At 31.0% G+C, this 15,499-nt stretch overlaps 2 protein-coding genes across 4 annotated transcripts; one reads left to right on the top strand and one right to left on the bottom strand.

Moving 5' to 3' along the window:
- Positions 1 to 1,612: 1,612 nt before the first annotated feature.
- LOC101504077 (uncharacterized) lies at positions 1,613 to 6,684 on the bottom strand. Its single transcript, XM_004502572.4, has 4 exons — positions 6,248 to 6,684; positions 6,036 to 6,155; positions 3,741 to 3,971; positions 1,613 to 2,046 (listed from the first exon to the last, which is right to left on the bottom strand). Exons 1-4 carry the CDS (start codon positions 6,452 to 6,454, stop codon positions 1,681 to 1,683), a joined length of 924 nt encoding a protein of 307 aa, XP_004502629.1. The 5' UTR covers positions 6,455 to 6,684; the 3' UTR covers positions 1,613 to 1,680.
- Positions 6,685 to 8,661: 1,977 nt separating this feature from the next.
- On the top strand, positions 8,662 to 14,719 carry LOC101504931 (mRNA cap guanine-N(7) methyltransferase 2). 3 transcript variants are annotated; one of them, XM_004502574.4, is made up of 11 exons: positions 8,667 to 8,878; positions 8,979 to 9,057; positions 9,142 to 9,236; positions 9,556 to 9,627; positions 10,567 to 10,676; positions 12,795 to 12,917; positions 13,014 to 13,106; positions 13,408 to 13,476; positions 13,617 to 13,705; positions 13,818 to 13,936; positions 14,129 to 14,719. In XM_004502574.4, the coding sequence occupies exons 1-11, from the start codon at positions 8,777 to 8,779 to the stop codon at positions 14,258 to 14,260; spliced, it is 1,083 nt and encodes a 360-aa protein (XP_004502631.1). In that variant the 5' UTR covers positions 8,667 to 8,776; the 3' UTR covers positions 14,261 to 14,719. The 3 variants fall into 3 exon arrangements, with proteins under 3 accessions (XP_073224641.1, XP_012571970.1, XP_004502631.1); XM_073368540.1 differs by lacking the exon at positions 14,129 to 14,719 and having other exon boundaries at positions 8,662 to 8,878; positions 13,556 to 13,705; XM_012716516.3 differs by lacking the exon at positions 14,129 to 14,719 and having other exon boundaries at positions 8,663 to 8,878; positions 13,628 to 13,705.
- Positions 14,720 to 15,499: the final 780 nt, after the last annotated feature.

Below are 15,499 nucleotides of genomic sequence, written 5' to 3' on the forward strand. Positions count from 1 at the left end.
AGCTTGTGCAGCCATCATCGGTGCCATTAACTACGACAACTCTGTTGCATTTTGGTCCGCCACACTGTCAATGCGTCTGCATTCTCGCAATGCTGTGCAGATTTGGACTTCTGAGATTTGAATTATTGTATTGTAAAACAGGGGTATTTTTGTCAAGGGGTAGAAAAATTACCATTTCTCTCTTTTCACTTTCTACTCAACCAATCAAAGGAAGAAAGAACTTTATTCTTCTCTTTCTTCTATTTCACTTTTATTTATTTTGTACCAAACAATACTAATTTTTTTTATTTCTGACACATTTCCTTCTCATAATTTTTTTCACCAATTTCTCTTCTTTTTCCTTCTCTCTACCAATTAAAGTGTAAGAGTAAAGAGTTTTGGATAATATAAAATTTCTTTAATTTGGAGAATTCAAAAAAATATATTAAAGATGAATTTTAAAAAATTTAAATAATTTCTTCAATTTGTTTTATGTTGTTATAATGCTCCAAAAATTAATAGTAATATATTAATATGTTAATTATGAACATTTTCCTGTCACTTTCTAAAAAAATCACTTTATCATGTAACCAAAGAGTTCGGAGGGGACAGTTAGCCCACATAATCCCAAATTTTCTAGTTTCTACGTTTCTTCTTCTCTGCCAACTGTCAATTTTTCATATTCAAAATAGCCACGTTTTTCGATAAACAAAAAACATAAAAAAGTCAACTCTTCACATGGCTTTCTGTCATTTTTCCCATCTCTCATTTCAAATTTGACTTGCTATTTCATTTATCTCTTTCATAAAAAATTAAAAACCACCTTTGTTTATAATGTTCATCGTATTGAACTATTCATGACTAATTGACTATTATCTCAAATGGCAATATTGCCCAAAGATGATGTTTTCTATAATTTTGTATAACGTGTGCATAACTAACTAGCCTTAATAGTAAAATAAAAACAATTAGTAATGTATAAGGTAAGTAATATTAATAATAATATATACATATGCACGATAAATTATTATGTGTTAAAATAATTCTTATACCGCCGAGGATTGGATCTAGTATGAGAAAGAAAAAAATATCCTTAATTCCAAAATTAAAAGAGGGCATTCCACCATTCTAATATTCTAAATTATTTAATTCAAAAATCATTTAATTTACTTTTTGATCTAAAATGATTGGATTACTTTTTTGGGGTCAAATGATTGGATTACTGAAAAGTTATAAACTGCACCCGATACTGTTTGGTTATGTTCTTGATAAATATGCTCTTAGGTGGATGGCCCAAAATTCAAACTTTAGATGATAATGATAAACAAGTATAAAAAAAAGTAGCATTTATATAATTTTTAAGAATGCAATAATAGATATAATGTAAAACTCAAATCACAATCAATGGAATAATTTATTTTGGCGGATTACATGAATCGGATTGATTGTCGGTGTATAACCCTGTTCTCATTTTTTAACTTATTAATTTTATGTTCCAAGTATAAATGTTGTTTTGTAAACAAAAGTGTAGCCAGATATATAAAACTACCATTCAGCTTCAAAGCACTTCAAATCTTTTGCTCACGCGGGGAAATATTTTTTATTGACTTTACTAATATTATCAAATTATGAATACTAAAATTAAAATATATTTATAAAATTGATAAATATTATTCATACATAGTAGACATTAATAACATTTTATTGTGCATTGTCCACTTTAACAGCAAGCGGTTCATACCACTCAGGACCAAATCCAGCAGCTTTTCTGGCTGCCTCATTAAAAGGTGGTTTTAAAGGTCCTCTGAAATATGTCCTCACTATTGCATGAAACTTTGGAATCACTTCATCCCCCTCTATTGTTGTTCCATTTTCTACTGCACAAATTTCTTGCTCCGAGGCTGGATTTCTAGACCTCTGGCATAGATACTTGAACCATTTCACTCCAGCCGCACAATGTGTAATTTCTTCTGGGTAAACTACACTTTCTAGTAAATCTGCTGTAGTGTTATCGCCACCATTGCGGAAACGTGAGATTGTTGTAGGCAGCACATCAAGTCCCCTGGCCTGGTACAGTTTAGACAAAACCAATTTTATGTGATGTAGAACCATATGTGTGTGAGAGAAAAGGAATAGAAAGGCCATTCTAACAAAGTTTAGTCTGAAATTAGCATAGGAGCAAACCTTCTGAAGCACGAGTATGACGGCAATGACACATAAACAACGATAATAATTTTAAAAAGTTGAAGTGATTGTATATAACCACATGCGTTGGTGTAGTGTCGAACACACCTTCAATCTGAGGCGTCGATTTCTATCTAGAGCAAACCTAGAAATTCAAAGCCTAAAGGCAATAATACTGAATCAAATGGAAATATATTTGCTGGAATAGAGAAACCATTAATATTTATTAAAGTAGTTGGCTCAACGAACAATGAACATCTAGTTTAATTTTGATATATTGTGGATATTATGGTTGTCAATCCCGAACTGCGGAGAAGCCAACTCCAAAAGTGGGATAAGAAATACGGTGGGAGCAGAACAGACACTATTTGATATATTAACAAATACATAACTGCTAAAAAATGAGATAAATCACTCAAAATTCATGAAATAATCCTAATTCATAAAGGCAAAGATCAACATTGGCTCTTGGTTAAGTCTATTTCTTAATAATTTAATTACATAATGATTAATGTATATGCTAATGCATATAAGAGTTGCATTGCAGCTGAGTGGTGGAGGAGGTATGGAGCACATACACCAAATCTGCAGCTGCTTGCAATCAACATACTGAATTTGACCTGTAGTTCTTCCGGTTGTGAGCGCAACTAGAATACGGTTTAGTGTGTAATTAGTTGATTTTAAATTATTTAAATTTAGAGTTTCATAATGTAGATTTATAATTTAAACTAACATTTAAATTATAATGTAGATTCACTCCAAGAAAAGAAATAGGCTTGAGCATCAAATGTTGCAAGACTTAGTTTACATAAGTATAACCAACCTTTGAAAGAACGCTTTGAGAGTGATGATGTGATTAACCTAATGTCCATAGATGATTTCATGAATTTTGAGTGATTATTTTATTTTTCAGCAATTATGTATTTATTAGTATTAAATGTATAATAATTCTTAATATATCAAATAATGGACGTTCTGCTCACACGTTTTTTCCTATCACGCTTTTGAAGTTGATCGCTCCCCTCTGCAATCCGGGATTGACAAATGTCAAAATTAAATGAATGAATAAATAACTTTTATAGTTTCAAAGCTTCAATTGAGGAAATAAATCTTCCTTTGCTTTAAAACTTGGCCAATAAAACATATAATTGCAACTTGGGTTGGAAAACTTCACTCTTCGGTTCTCCAAAGAAAAAAGACTTGACCAATACTAGTAACTAAGAGACCCTAGGAGCTAGGACAAACTCTCATCTCACTTAAGTATCAAGAAAGAAAACTATATTATATGGAACACTGTGATTTCATTTTAAAAAAATCAGAGCTTTTGAGAGGCTAATTCTTTTTCCCAAAAATTGATTAAGCACTCCTCTCTCCCACACCCACCAAAAAATCGATAAATCCAGCATTGACAAGCAACCTTCTTATTCAGTGTTCATTTTCACAAAAAATAAAAAGTGATCTAGGTATCTGATCAATAAATCAGTAATTCGATTAATTGCCTCAATCATCATAAACATAAAGCAAAACCATAAACAACCAAATATGATAATGGAAGAAATTCGCAATGTAAGACACACCTCGTGGACACAATGTTCAATTGCTAATCGTGATAACAAATCCTTGGAAGTGGCAGTGGCAGAATCCCAGAGGCCATCATGAGCCGGTAATGCTCCATAATAAGAACCTAGCTCCTCAAGTCGTGCAGCAAGAAGAGTGAAGTGTCTCCCTTCATCCTGTGCCACCTTCACGAAATCTGTAAAGAATTCTCTAGACATTGCCTCTTGCTTACCAAAACGAGCTATTATATCCTGCAATAGTTTATATTATACATCTGAATAGTTTTACTGATAAATGTTTGTAGCTGGCTAATAAGGGCTTGTTAGATTGTACTTTTTAAAAACAGTTTTCTTAATTCTTTTAAAACATAAGAGTGTTTTTTAAAAGATAATCAAAGATACCCTAAATGATTTTGAAACAAACAATAACACATGCACAGCTAAAAGGGTCAACTAAATTTTAAGTTCAAGACTATGCGTCTAAAAGTGCAACTTACTCGAGTTTTAGGGGGCTTGGGTTACAAAAGTTAGATCTTTTCTGAACACTTGGGTTAGGCTAGAAAAGTTAGATGCTGTAGAAAACTATGCACAATCAAGAGCAAATCACATGTTTTAGCCGCCAAAGAAGAACTATATGGAGCCCACAGCTTAGTCACAGAGATAAGCTAAAAGCCAAAGGGAATATGAAATGATCAAATTCCTGTTTAATTATTTTGTGCAAAGAAGAAGCATTAAGACCTCAAATAAAACCTGTGACACCCATATACCTAATAATACAATACAAGTACGATGCCACACACATACGAGGTACAAGAAATTCTTAAAAAATAAAGTTATGATATGGCCTAGTACGATACGACACATAATATTTGCGAAGACATTGATATCTTTTATTAGTATATAACTATATATAAATATAAATGTACATGATGATCAAAACTTATGAAAAGATAATCGTGAAGCATAACAAAAAAAAAACAGACACATCTTTCTCTTATCCTTGTCAAAACTATATTTGTGTCCTTTTAAATATGTCACAAGTGTACGTTTCCCTAACCAATGTGACATAACGTATCATTTTCATTTCCCCATTCTCATGATCCAAGAAAGCATAACTCCCAAGTCTAATTCAGGAAGAGAAAACTCTGTCAACTCAAGAAGTCGATCGCCACCATGATCAAAATAGAACATGAACATCTGCACTCATATCTCACAAGCATATCTCTTTTTTTAATACCATCAAAGAATTAATAAAGGAGTGTGTACTCTAATTCTGCTCACAACTTGATAAAGAACAAAGCTGTGTATGGAAAGCTATAAGACAAGATTTTAGAACTGTATCCCAAATGTATCAATTAATAGTCTTTTAAGAAAATGGAGGACACTCCTTGTTGGATATGTATTTGGAGTATCATATTCGTACGCATATTGGTATTGGATACATGTACAACATTGATACATTAGCAGTTTGGAGCATCGGTGCTTCATAACCCCCCTTAGAATAAAAGATAAGCAAAAAGGTATTTGAAAAGTTGATGTATTTGGTCAAATATCATTTTTGCTTATATTTCAATTTGGATAGTTCATAGCATAAAACACCGAAACTGTTGTAAGGCATGACTATAATTAGCAGTCTCCAAACATTCTTATTACTCTCTTAAGTTTTCTCTTGTACTGCGTATCAATGTTGTCCATTGCAGGTTGCAGAAAATAGCGGTGTTTTCCAATTTCACAATGCTATAGTGTTAGGGCGCCGCAATAGTGGCTATTTGACAATAATTGGTACTAAATAGCGTATCGCGGAGCAATAACGATTTATACTACAATGATATTTCATGGAGCATTGTATTGATCACATTCATCCCACGTGATTGTTAGAGATAAAAAAAACACCCCTTCGACATGCAAAAGCTCATGCAGTGAGGCTACTAATTCTAAATTACTTATCTCGTAAAAGGCCATTGCTGAAAATTGTCCAGCTCCAGTGCTATTCTGAAGCACATACCCTTATCAAAACTTATTTTAAACCAAAATTCCACATTGAAATGTGTGCAGTTTCCATTCATTGACTTCCCCAAAAATCAAGCTTTTTCATCAATGTGGAGACATAGAAACAAAAATAAGGACAATTCTATAAAAAAAAAAATTGTAAAATCCACCAATTCTCTCTCTAATCTCTATACTAATACGAGGTTGTTAGAATATAAACAGAACGGATGAACTAATTCAAAATTATACATTATTCAGATTTCAGAGGCAAAAAAGTATCATGTAAAAAAAGGTGAATTTGAAAGAGCGAAAGAAATAAAAGAGTACCCAAGATAGGTCAATGGCCCAGCTTTCAGTGTGAGCAAGACTATGCACAATGGCTATCCTACTCTGCAAGCTTCCTGCTTTACCTAGCTTCGGCATGAGACTCGGAGCCACCAGCTTCACCTGCCAAACAAAACAAGCCATTCATGTCAGTGAGGAATTTCGTCGAACACAAACAACGCAGCAAGATGATAGACTGGAAAAAATGCAGAGACAGTGGATAGCCTTGCTGGACGATCAGGGATGTGAAGGTCGAGAGAAGGGTTGTAGGGTTCGGTGATGGCACCGTCGAGCCACCGTGAAGCCACCGAGTCGCCGAGTCGAGCCTTGTCGAACGGGTCGGCGGTGTTTAGGACTCGGAGTGCTGCTTCCACTAAGGTTTCTTCGTGGGCCCCCATCTCTAGATGTTGGTTGCTGGACATCGACTTTGCCTTTGCAGCTTTAAAACGGTAATTAGACACACGCACAAATCAGAACAATTTTTTTTTATGGAAACAAATTAATACTGGTGCATAAATTTTATAAAATGGTATATTTGTCTCTGAATTTGAATATAAAGACCATTAATAAAAATTGTCACTTTATCCCATGCGGTTGCCACTTGCCAACCGAGTTAAGAGTATGGTTTCAAGACGGAATTTACAAAATCAACTAATGTCAACCGCGATAACAAGTATATATTTATAATGTGAAAGGTGTCTTAGGTAGCAAGAAACTAACATAAATACTGATTTTTAATAATTGTTTATATAAAAAAATTAAATGTCAAAGAATGTTTTTCGAGAGCAATTTTTTCGAGTATTACAAATTTGAGGCCAAAATAATATCATGGTATAACATATTTGAGGCCAAAATATAAATGTATAAATAATAATTTTTTATTTAAATATATTTTTCATCTATGTAGATATAACATATTTAATTTTAGTTTCTGTAACAAAATTTATTTAAATTTATCAAAAAAAATTATTTTTAATCTTTAATGTCAAATGGACGTTACAAACGTTAATTGACAAAGGAAAATATGTTTAAATATATTTTTTGTCTCTGTAAATATAACAAAAACGTGAGTCGATAAATAGAGAAAAACATGGATCAATCATAACACTTTAATGAGAATATTAATTTAAATATTAGAATAATTTGTATACTTATTTTTATTTGTTATTTAAATATTGTTTTGGTTATATTTGTTTAAAATAATTATTTAAATTTGTATTCCATTAGAGTTTGTATACTTATTTTATTAGAAATAAGTATACAAATTATTTTATTTGTTATTTAAATATTGTTTCAGTTAAATTTGTTTAAAATAACTATTTAAATTTGTATTTTTATTGGATTTTGAATACTTATTTTATTATAAATAAGTATACAAATTATTTTTATTTGTTATTTAAATATTGTTTCGGTTAAATTTGTATAGAATAATTATTTAAATTTATATTCTCATTAGAGTTTGTATATTTATTTTATTAGAAATAAGTATACAAATTATTTTTATTTGTTATTTAAATATTGTTTCGGTTAAATTTGTATAGAATAATTATTTAAATTTATATTCTCATTAGAGTTTGTATATTTATTTTATTAGAAATAAGTATACAAATTATTTTTATTTGTTATTTAAATACTGTTTTGGTAAAATTTGTTTAGAATAATTATTTAATTTTGTATACTTAATTCTAATATAATAAGTATTCTAAAAAAATTTAAATAATTATTCTTATTTATTTAACCGAAAAAAATATTTAAATAATAAATAAAAATAAGTATATAAATTTTTTTAATATTTAAATTAATATTTTCATTGGAGTGCTACGATTTGTCCACGTTTTTATTTATTTGTCGGCTTACATTTTTGTAATTTTCCTTTGACGTTAAGAACAAAAAATAAATTTTTTTGATATTATAGGGATGAAAGTCAAACAAATGTTTTTAAGAGACTAAAACTGAAAAGTGATATATTTTTACAAGACCTAAAATATATTAAACGTTTGATCCACATTTTTGTTTTGTCAATTAATATTTTTGTAACGTTAATTTAACGTTAATAACCTAAATAAATTTTTCAGATATTACAAAGAGTAAATTAAAAAAAAAAGTTAGAAGAACTGAAAATAAAAATTATTATAATTACAAGAACTAAAAATGTATTTAAATCTATTTTTTTATTTGTTTTTAAAAAATAGTAAATAATTAATTTACACATCTAATTGCATATTTTTCTTTGTAAATTTTAAGTACATATTTTTCTTTTATATTTGAAAAGATGATCAATTTTACTAGAATTAAGTCACACAGCTATTAGATTATGAGTTCGAATCTAAAACTATAACGATATCAATATTTACCAATTAACAAGTACCACTTTAGTTAAGGCAAAGAAGACAAACTACCTAAATGAAAATATCTAATAATATAAAAACATAATTGCTCTAATGGTTTCTTTAACTAAATTTTAGATAATTATTTAGTTTTTTATTTTATTTTTTTAATTTGATCATTTATTTAATTTTAAGTAATAATTTAAAAAAAAAATAAGTTATTCAAAATTAACAAAATTAAGTAAGAGGAAAAATATATTTTTGCCTAAAAAATAGTATATTTTGAATAAATAAATAAAGTAGAAGAGGGCTCCCTGCTGCGTAGAGGCAGTGGTTGCTCTTTCCGAAGCGTCTCGCGCTGTATAATATAGCTCTAGTTCTGGCAACCAACATCTAATATTGAAGGTTTTGAAGAGAATGAGTAGCCAAATGGTGGCGAAGAGCGAGTCAAGTCATCAGCGTCTATACGATTTTGCGAAAATGGCTCTCATTAAAATATTCGCTCACCCCTACGCCACGGTCCGTACTATAATTCATCGTCACTTCCCTTTTTAAATTCCCCTTACTTCTTCTTCTTCTTCACATTCTCATTTTTGCATTTTCAATTAAAACAAAAAAGGTGTGCGAGTTGTATTGTGGAGGAGGTGCTGATGCAGATAAATACCTCGACGCCCAAATTGCTCACTACATTGGTATTGGTATGTATCTTCATCTTCACTATCTCTAGCTTCAATTTGTTTAATAGATATATTACTATTGTTGTTGCATTGCATTTGTATCAGATGTTTCTTCCTCTGGAATTGACCAAATTCGACAAGCATGGGAGAGCAATAGGAAATCTTACACTGCCGATTTCTTTCATCTTGACCCTTCCGCGGTCAGTCACTACTGCCTCTTAGGGTTTCTACAAACTAATTGTGTTTCTGGTATTTGGAACTCTTAGCAACAACCGACTTAGGGTTTTGTGAATTTAACATGTTGCTTATCGTTTAATTTGATGTAAATGAATCAAATATTTTATTTTCATATATGATACCACCTTTCTGCTGCGAGACATGCATTCTTTTTGGTGCTTCTTACCTTAAGGCTTAAACCCATGTGCCTTTAAGGGTGCTTTTGCCTTTGTCCACCTGGAATTGAACAGAATAATATCTATTGGGAGTATTAGTTTATGTTTTGTTGTTGGTTTTTTACAGGATAACATAGAAACTCATTTGGAGGAGAAGACCAATACAGCTGATTTTGTCTGCTGTTTGCAGCATTTGCAGGTCTCAATTTACCTTGTTGTGATAATATTTTGAAAATCCATTTAATTTGGATTTGGATTCCCCCTAGTCGGGGAAAGGCGCATTCATGCATTTGGAATATTGGAGGCCGTTTGATAAAGATCAGACAATTCAAATTTAGGCTTCATATTTTAATTTATAAAATAAAAATTCAAATATGCATTTTTCAAACTTGTCCAATCTTGATCGAACTGACATTAATGTACCAAATGCGTGAATGTGAGTTTCCCCGACTGCAGGAAATCCAACTCCACAACTTTTGGCTATTTACATAGAGTTATGGTTATTGTCGGGAGCGGAACCAGGGCTCATTGGTGGAAGGGGCCATATGAAAAAATTAAACATCTATTTGATTTTTTAAGTAATTAATAAAAATAGTTTTGAATAAATAATAAGAAAGCATTTTCGATAATAATTTGCACATATTTAACATCCCTCTAATTTAAATTATTATTATTATTTTATTAAATAATAACAATAGTTTTTAATCCCAGCATACTATACCACAGTCAAGTCCACTATTAGTATATCTTTTATGCTTGTTTCTAAATTCATTTACTTGTAAGCCTTTTAGTAGAATAAATATATCTTTCATAATTCAATGAAAACCACCTTTTGTCTCTCTCATTCTACATCAGTCTAAACCACCCACCGTGGATATACAATTTGCACAAGATGCTGCAGGGTCCAGGGCCCCTATAACTTTCTAACCCTTTGTTTTTACTCTGTTTGATAATGATAAGTCTTCTTAAAAAAAGAGGATAGAGTAAATGTAGATAGGTGGAGTCTCAATCCCTTTTGAGACATTATATTATAGTTTTTTATTTTAGCCATTATCACTTCTTGACATTTTTTCCATCTCTTAATCAGTCCTCTCTGATTTTCTCGTTGGTCCTCTTCTGATTAACATCTTTAATGCAGTTGTGTTTTGAAACTGAAGAGAAAGCGCGGAGACTTCTTCAGAATGTGTCATCTCTACTGAAACCAGGGGGTTATTTTCTCGGTATTACTCCTGACTCATCTACTATATGGTATGGGACTTAATTGTCAAAGGCCTATTATTTCCCTGTTTAGTTGTTTGCTCTCTGATTTTTTTATGTTCTCCATTGGTGGAAGAAAATTAATGACATTTGGTGTCCAAATAAGTTTCTGTAGATTTGATGAAGGGTTTACCCATTTGACACCACTTGCATGAAATAAGTGTCGTTATACTTATACACTCAATTTTGAACGATCTACTTCAATTGCATCGCGCAGTTTTCCTTCGAGATATAAAGTTTGAATTTTCTTGGATTCTTCTGCTTTTAGATTGTTACTCCAAGCAAAAATATTTTCCTTTATTCTGAAAAACCGTTCCTGGGGAAGCTAAAAGACTTGCAAGAACATTGTCCCTCTTCTTCAGTTTCATCTCGTAAACTTGATGTGTGATTGGATCAAATCCTTGTGTTTACTTTCTTTGATTTAATTTTTCATTGGGGTTGGGGTAGATGCTGTATTAGAATACCTAATTTTCCTAGTGAAATTTCTAGTAGTTCTTTTTGGGCTGTCATCTTTGAGCTACGTCCTTGCCTTCTTACAACCGTCTCCTAAATTTCTCAGTCTTCTTTTACTCTGTTATGTTCAAGTAGTGCCAAACCTGATCTCTGAATTGATCCTCAGTTTAGATTTCGATTTTTCTGCTAGTTTAAGGTACACCCGTTTTCTCTTTTGTCTGGATGATTTGTTTTTTTCTGCTCTGTTGTGCTTTTGTCATTATAATGAGATCTATTTCTGTCCAGTGGTCAGATGAAATCCACATAAAATGAAGTCGAAAATCAGAAAATGAATGATCTTGTTATGATTAAACAATTTTCCTTGCACTTATTCTTGTAATTTTTTATATTTTCTGCCTTCTATTTACGGAACACATCCATCACATCACTTTTGCAGTTGAGCTCTATTACTTTTGTCATCATTATTGTTTTTATGAGAATCAAGCAAACAATCGATTGGGTCCCTGAAATCATCGAACTGTGTCAGCCTAATCCCCAACATTAGCAATATTCCAAAATGATCCCTAAAATTGTAAAATGCTAATCAGATTCATCTATTGTTGGTATTTGCAGGGAATATAATGAATAATGACATTAAGTTGGTAATACTGGGGATGCATTTGATAACAGATCCAAACAGAGTAATTAGAGACAAAAATATGAATGGATAAAAATATGGGAAAATTAAAAAATTAACAAAAGCTGAGTTTGGGGAAAGAAATGACAAAGAAGGCACCACGATTATAAGCCAAGAGGAATTGCCATAATGGTAAGGAAGCAATTGATAAGATTCAAATAAATTCCAATCTAAGAACTCAGAGGAGAAAATCTCATTCACAATTCTCCAAGAGAAATGTTTTTTATTTAATCTAATCTTTTTTTTCTACATATGTGAGGCGCATATAAATAGGAGTCATTGTTTGGTAGAAGAAAAGAAAAACCACAATAAACTAACATTAATCCTAATGGCTATATGAACTTTCTTAATAATTGTCTTGTCTAGTCTTAATTAGAAATAGTTACAAAACAATCAAAAGAAAGACAAAAGACATTTTTTTCAGCAACTCCTTTTTCTTTGTGCCTATTTATTTTATTTAGCTATTATTCTAATGAGCCTCATGAAACAATAAAAACTCCACAAATTCGTGGTCAACTTCGAGCCCATTTTTGACCATGATAGAAGCGGAATTTGGTCTTGAGTCTAATAGATAGATTGTAGATAATTCTCTAAGCTTTCCAACGAATCAAATATCACTTCAATCGAACATCTAGAGCTCCACATGTAGTCAAAAACAAGACAGACAAGTCATCACCTACGAAAATGACATTTTCGACCAAGATTAAGCTGGTTCTTTTTATTTCATTATTGAATCAATTCTACTTGTAATTTGTAAAGAGAGATCATATTAGGATGTCATCATAGAGGGACTTATCTGATTAACATTTTGTAATGCTAGAAATTATTTTGGAATACTAATAATGTTGGGGATTGGGTTGATACGTTTCTACAATTTCATGGACCATATTAGGTATTTACTCTATGAGGATTCATATAAAATTTGCATGAGATCTTTATACACAAATAAACCGGACAATCTTAACATTGTCTGCATGTAGGGCCAAGTATCAGAAGAATGTTGAATCCTATCATAACAAAAGCAGCAGCATGAAGCCAAACATTGTTCCCAACTGCATCCGGACAGAGAATTACATGATTACTTTTGAAGTTGAAGAAGAAAAGTACACATCTCCATAATGTATTAACTGCATGTTGCTTATACTTTATTTTCAGTTACAGTTTGTTGTTATTCATTTGAATCTGCTTAACGTTTTCAGGTTTCCATTATTTGGAAAGAAATATCAGCTGAAATTCGTTAATGATGTCTCGGCGGAAACCCATTGCCTGGTTCATTTTCCAAGTTTAATCAGGTATCCTTATTTAAAAGCTCAAGATTGACAACTGAGAGTTCTGCTGGTTTATGCCAATGCACTGTATAAATTCCACTTTGGTGTAATTACCAAGCAAATATGATTTAAAAAGAAAAGGCTCAATTTTGCTTGATTTCACTCATTAAGAAATTCCAAACAGGCTGAAATTAACTTTGTTTGATATGGATAGTAAAATTTAAACTTCTGAAGGAATTGGTTTCTGCTTGTACCTTTCAGGCTCATATCTTCAATCATAATTTTGAAAATAGATCTCATGTGTTTATTGCTTCATAAAACACAGGCTGGCCAGGGAAGCTGGTCTTGAGTACGTAGAGATCCAAAATTTGACGGAATTTTATGATGACAACAGGTTAGTTTCGCATTCTCTGGAGGAGACTGATCATTCTAAGCTAAATCCTTCAATTATATATAATTTGTGTTATTAACAGTTTTGGAGTTCGCAAATTGCAAGTCTTAATTCAATTTACTTTCTGTGGTTGTTGCTGTAAGAGCACAATTAGCAGGCTTGCTTACAAACTATGCTCCAAACCTTTTGGATACTAGGGGTAGACTTCTTCCTCGATCTTATGACGCGCTTGGTAATGCATTGATCATTTCCTTTTATATGTTATTGCTTGTAAGTTTCTTTGGTTCACTTTCAACTATTGTTTATGAAAATACTCATATACTGGGATTTCCACTCCAATGCAGGTCTCTATACAACATTTATATTTCAAAAGCCTGACCCAGAAATTGTACCCCCAATTGCAACTCCATTATTGCAAGATGCTACTTATAATCATGATGACATGACGAATGATTATCATGAGGTATTTTACCTTGATGTGTACCACTTTCAAAAGGAATTTATATTTTGATCAATTTTGGTTTTATTTTCCTAGAATGTGTCAGGTGCCTGTTTCTGTTTTATTCTTTTAAAAATGAGTCATATGGCATGCTTTTAACATTCTCTAAACTATTTTAATTTTTTCACTTTGCATTGCATGGTACATTTTTGCCAGGGAACAAGTTGGTGGGATGATGAAATAAATGGACATGTAGTAGAATCTTCTATTGGGCTGGGCAAGATAAGCGAACAGAAGGGGATATTGGGCCCTGGCCCAGCAGAATTACGTTTTCCAGAAGCACTTTGATCTGACTATTCTAGTGTATGTTTGGAAAATTCACAAACCAAGTTGAGACTGCGTGTTTTGCTAACTCTATGATTTGTTGCTTCTGGAAATCCACGGTGGTGAAGCCTAGGGATGCCGAAAAGAGTAAATGCCCGTGCATCCAAACATGTGTGCCTAACGAAGCTATAAGTTTAGATATTTTCGTTGATTTAATGCTGTTAATATTTTAGTAGCACCCCAAAAAAGAGGAAGTTGGGCTATACTTTTTCCCTTTGTTTTTCCAAGGGTAAAGGTTAAGTGTTTTGTTTGACATGTAGTCAGTATTGACAGGTTAAAATCGCAAAATGTTAATTTGGTTAGTTTATATTATGTAATGTATCAGTGACACCGGATCTTTGATATTATCACTTTAATGTCATTATAGTTCCCAATTATAAACAGGGATGAATTGGATAAATATTATAATTTTAGGGTTTATTATGGAATGTTTTTAATGGAAGGGATTTGGTTGATACAGTTTTATAATTTTATTGACGAAATTAAGTATTTATTCAATTATAAGGTAATTATCAACAAATTTGACCGAATACCACTAAATTTGGATTGGTTGGTCAATATAGAGTATTATATTGTGTCTTAACCTTTCTCCAAAATGTAATGTAATAAAAAATGAATATTTGTTTGGTTTGGCTGTTAGGCTAAAAAATTATTGCGTCCGTATGCTTCTGATTATGAACCTCAATTTTAAAAGCTAAATTTATTTAATTTTAAAATTTGGTCTATACTTTGGAGTATTTTTTTGGTTTTTTTATTGAAACTTTTTTGAAAAAATTTCAAAAAGCCTCATTTGAAATTTTTATATTAAATTGTCTTATTTTTTTTAAGAAATAATTTATTTTTGACTCAGTAAGAGGTTGTATCCTTGACCATATATTATGTTTATTTTTATTTTTTAATAACTATTAATTTAATTAATACAAAATATTTAAAATATTAAAAAAATAAAATTATATTAATAAAATTAAATAAATAGAAAAATCAAATAATTGTATGTTGTTAACGATTTCCTATTATTTTTACTCCAATCTAATAAAAATAAAATAGTGTTAATATAATAAAAAATAATAATAAATTTTAAATAAAAAATCAAAATTATAATTATAAAAATAACACGGTTTAGTAGATATGTCAAATAAACGTGTTATATTATTTTAACAATTCACTTATATTTTCTCGATAAATTAACACTTAATAATATTT

Source organism: Cicer arietinum, chromosome 5 (genome assembly GCF_000331145.2).
Source record: "Cicer arietinum cultivar CDC Frontier isolate Library 1 chromosome 5, Cicar.CDCFrontier_v2.0, whole genome shotgun sequence".
NCBI lineage: Eukaryota > Viridiplantae > Streptophyta > Magnoliopsida > Fabales > Fabaceae > Cicer > Cicer arietinum.

Coding starts and splice junctions, on each gene's coding strand:
- LOC101504077 (XM_004502572.4), bottom strand. CDS start 6,454: ATGTCCAGCAACCAACATCTAGAGATGGGGGCCCACGAAGAAACCTTA. Junction 3,972..6,035: donor GGGCCATTGACCTATCTTGG/GTACTCTTTTAT, acceptor AAACTATTGCAG/GATATAATAGCTCGTTTTGG. Junction 2,047..3,740: donor TTGAACATTGTGTCCACGAG/GTGTGTCTTACA, acceptor AAACTGTACCAG/GCCAGGGGACTTGATGTGCT.
- LOC101504931 (XM_004502574.4), top strand. CDS start 8,777: ATGAGTAGCCAAATGGTGGCGAAGAGCGAGTCAAGTCATCAGCGTCTA. Junction 9,058..9,141: donor TGCTCACTACATTGGTATTG/GTATGTATCTTC, acceptor CATTTGTATCAG/ATGTTTCTTCCTCTGGAATT. Junction 12,918..13,013: donor TTTGAAGTTGAAGAAGAAAA/GTACACATCTCC, acceptor TAACGTTTTCAG/GTTTCCATTATTTGGAAAGA.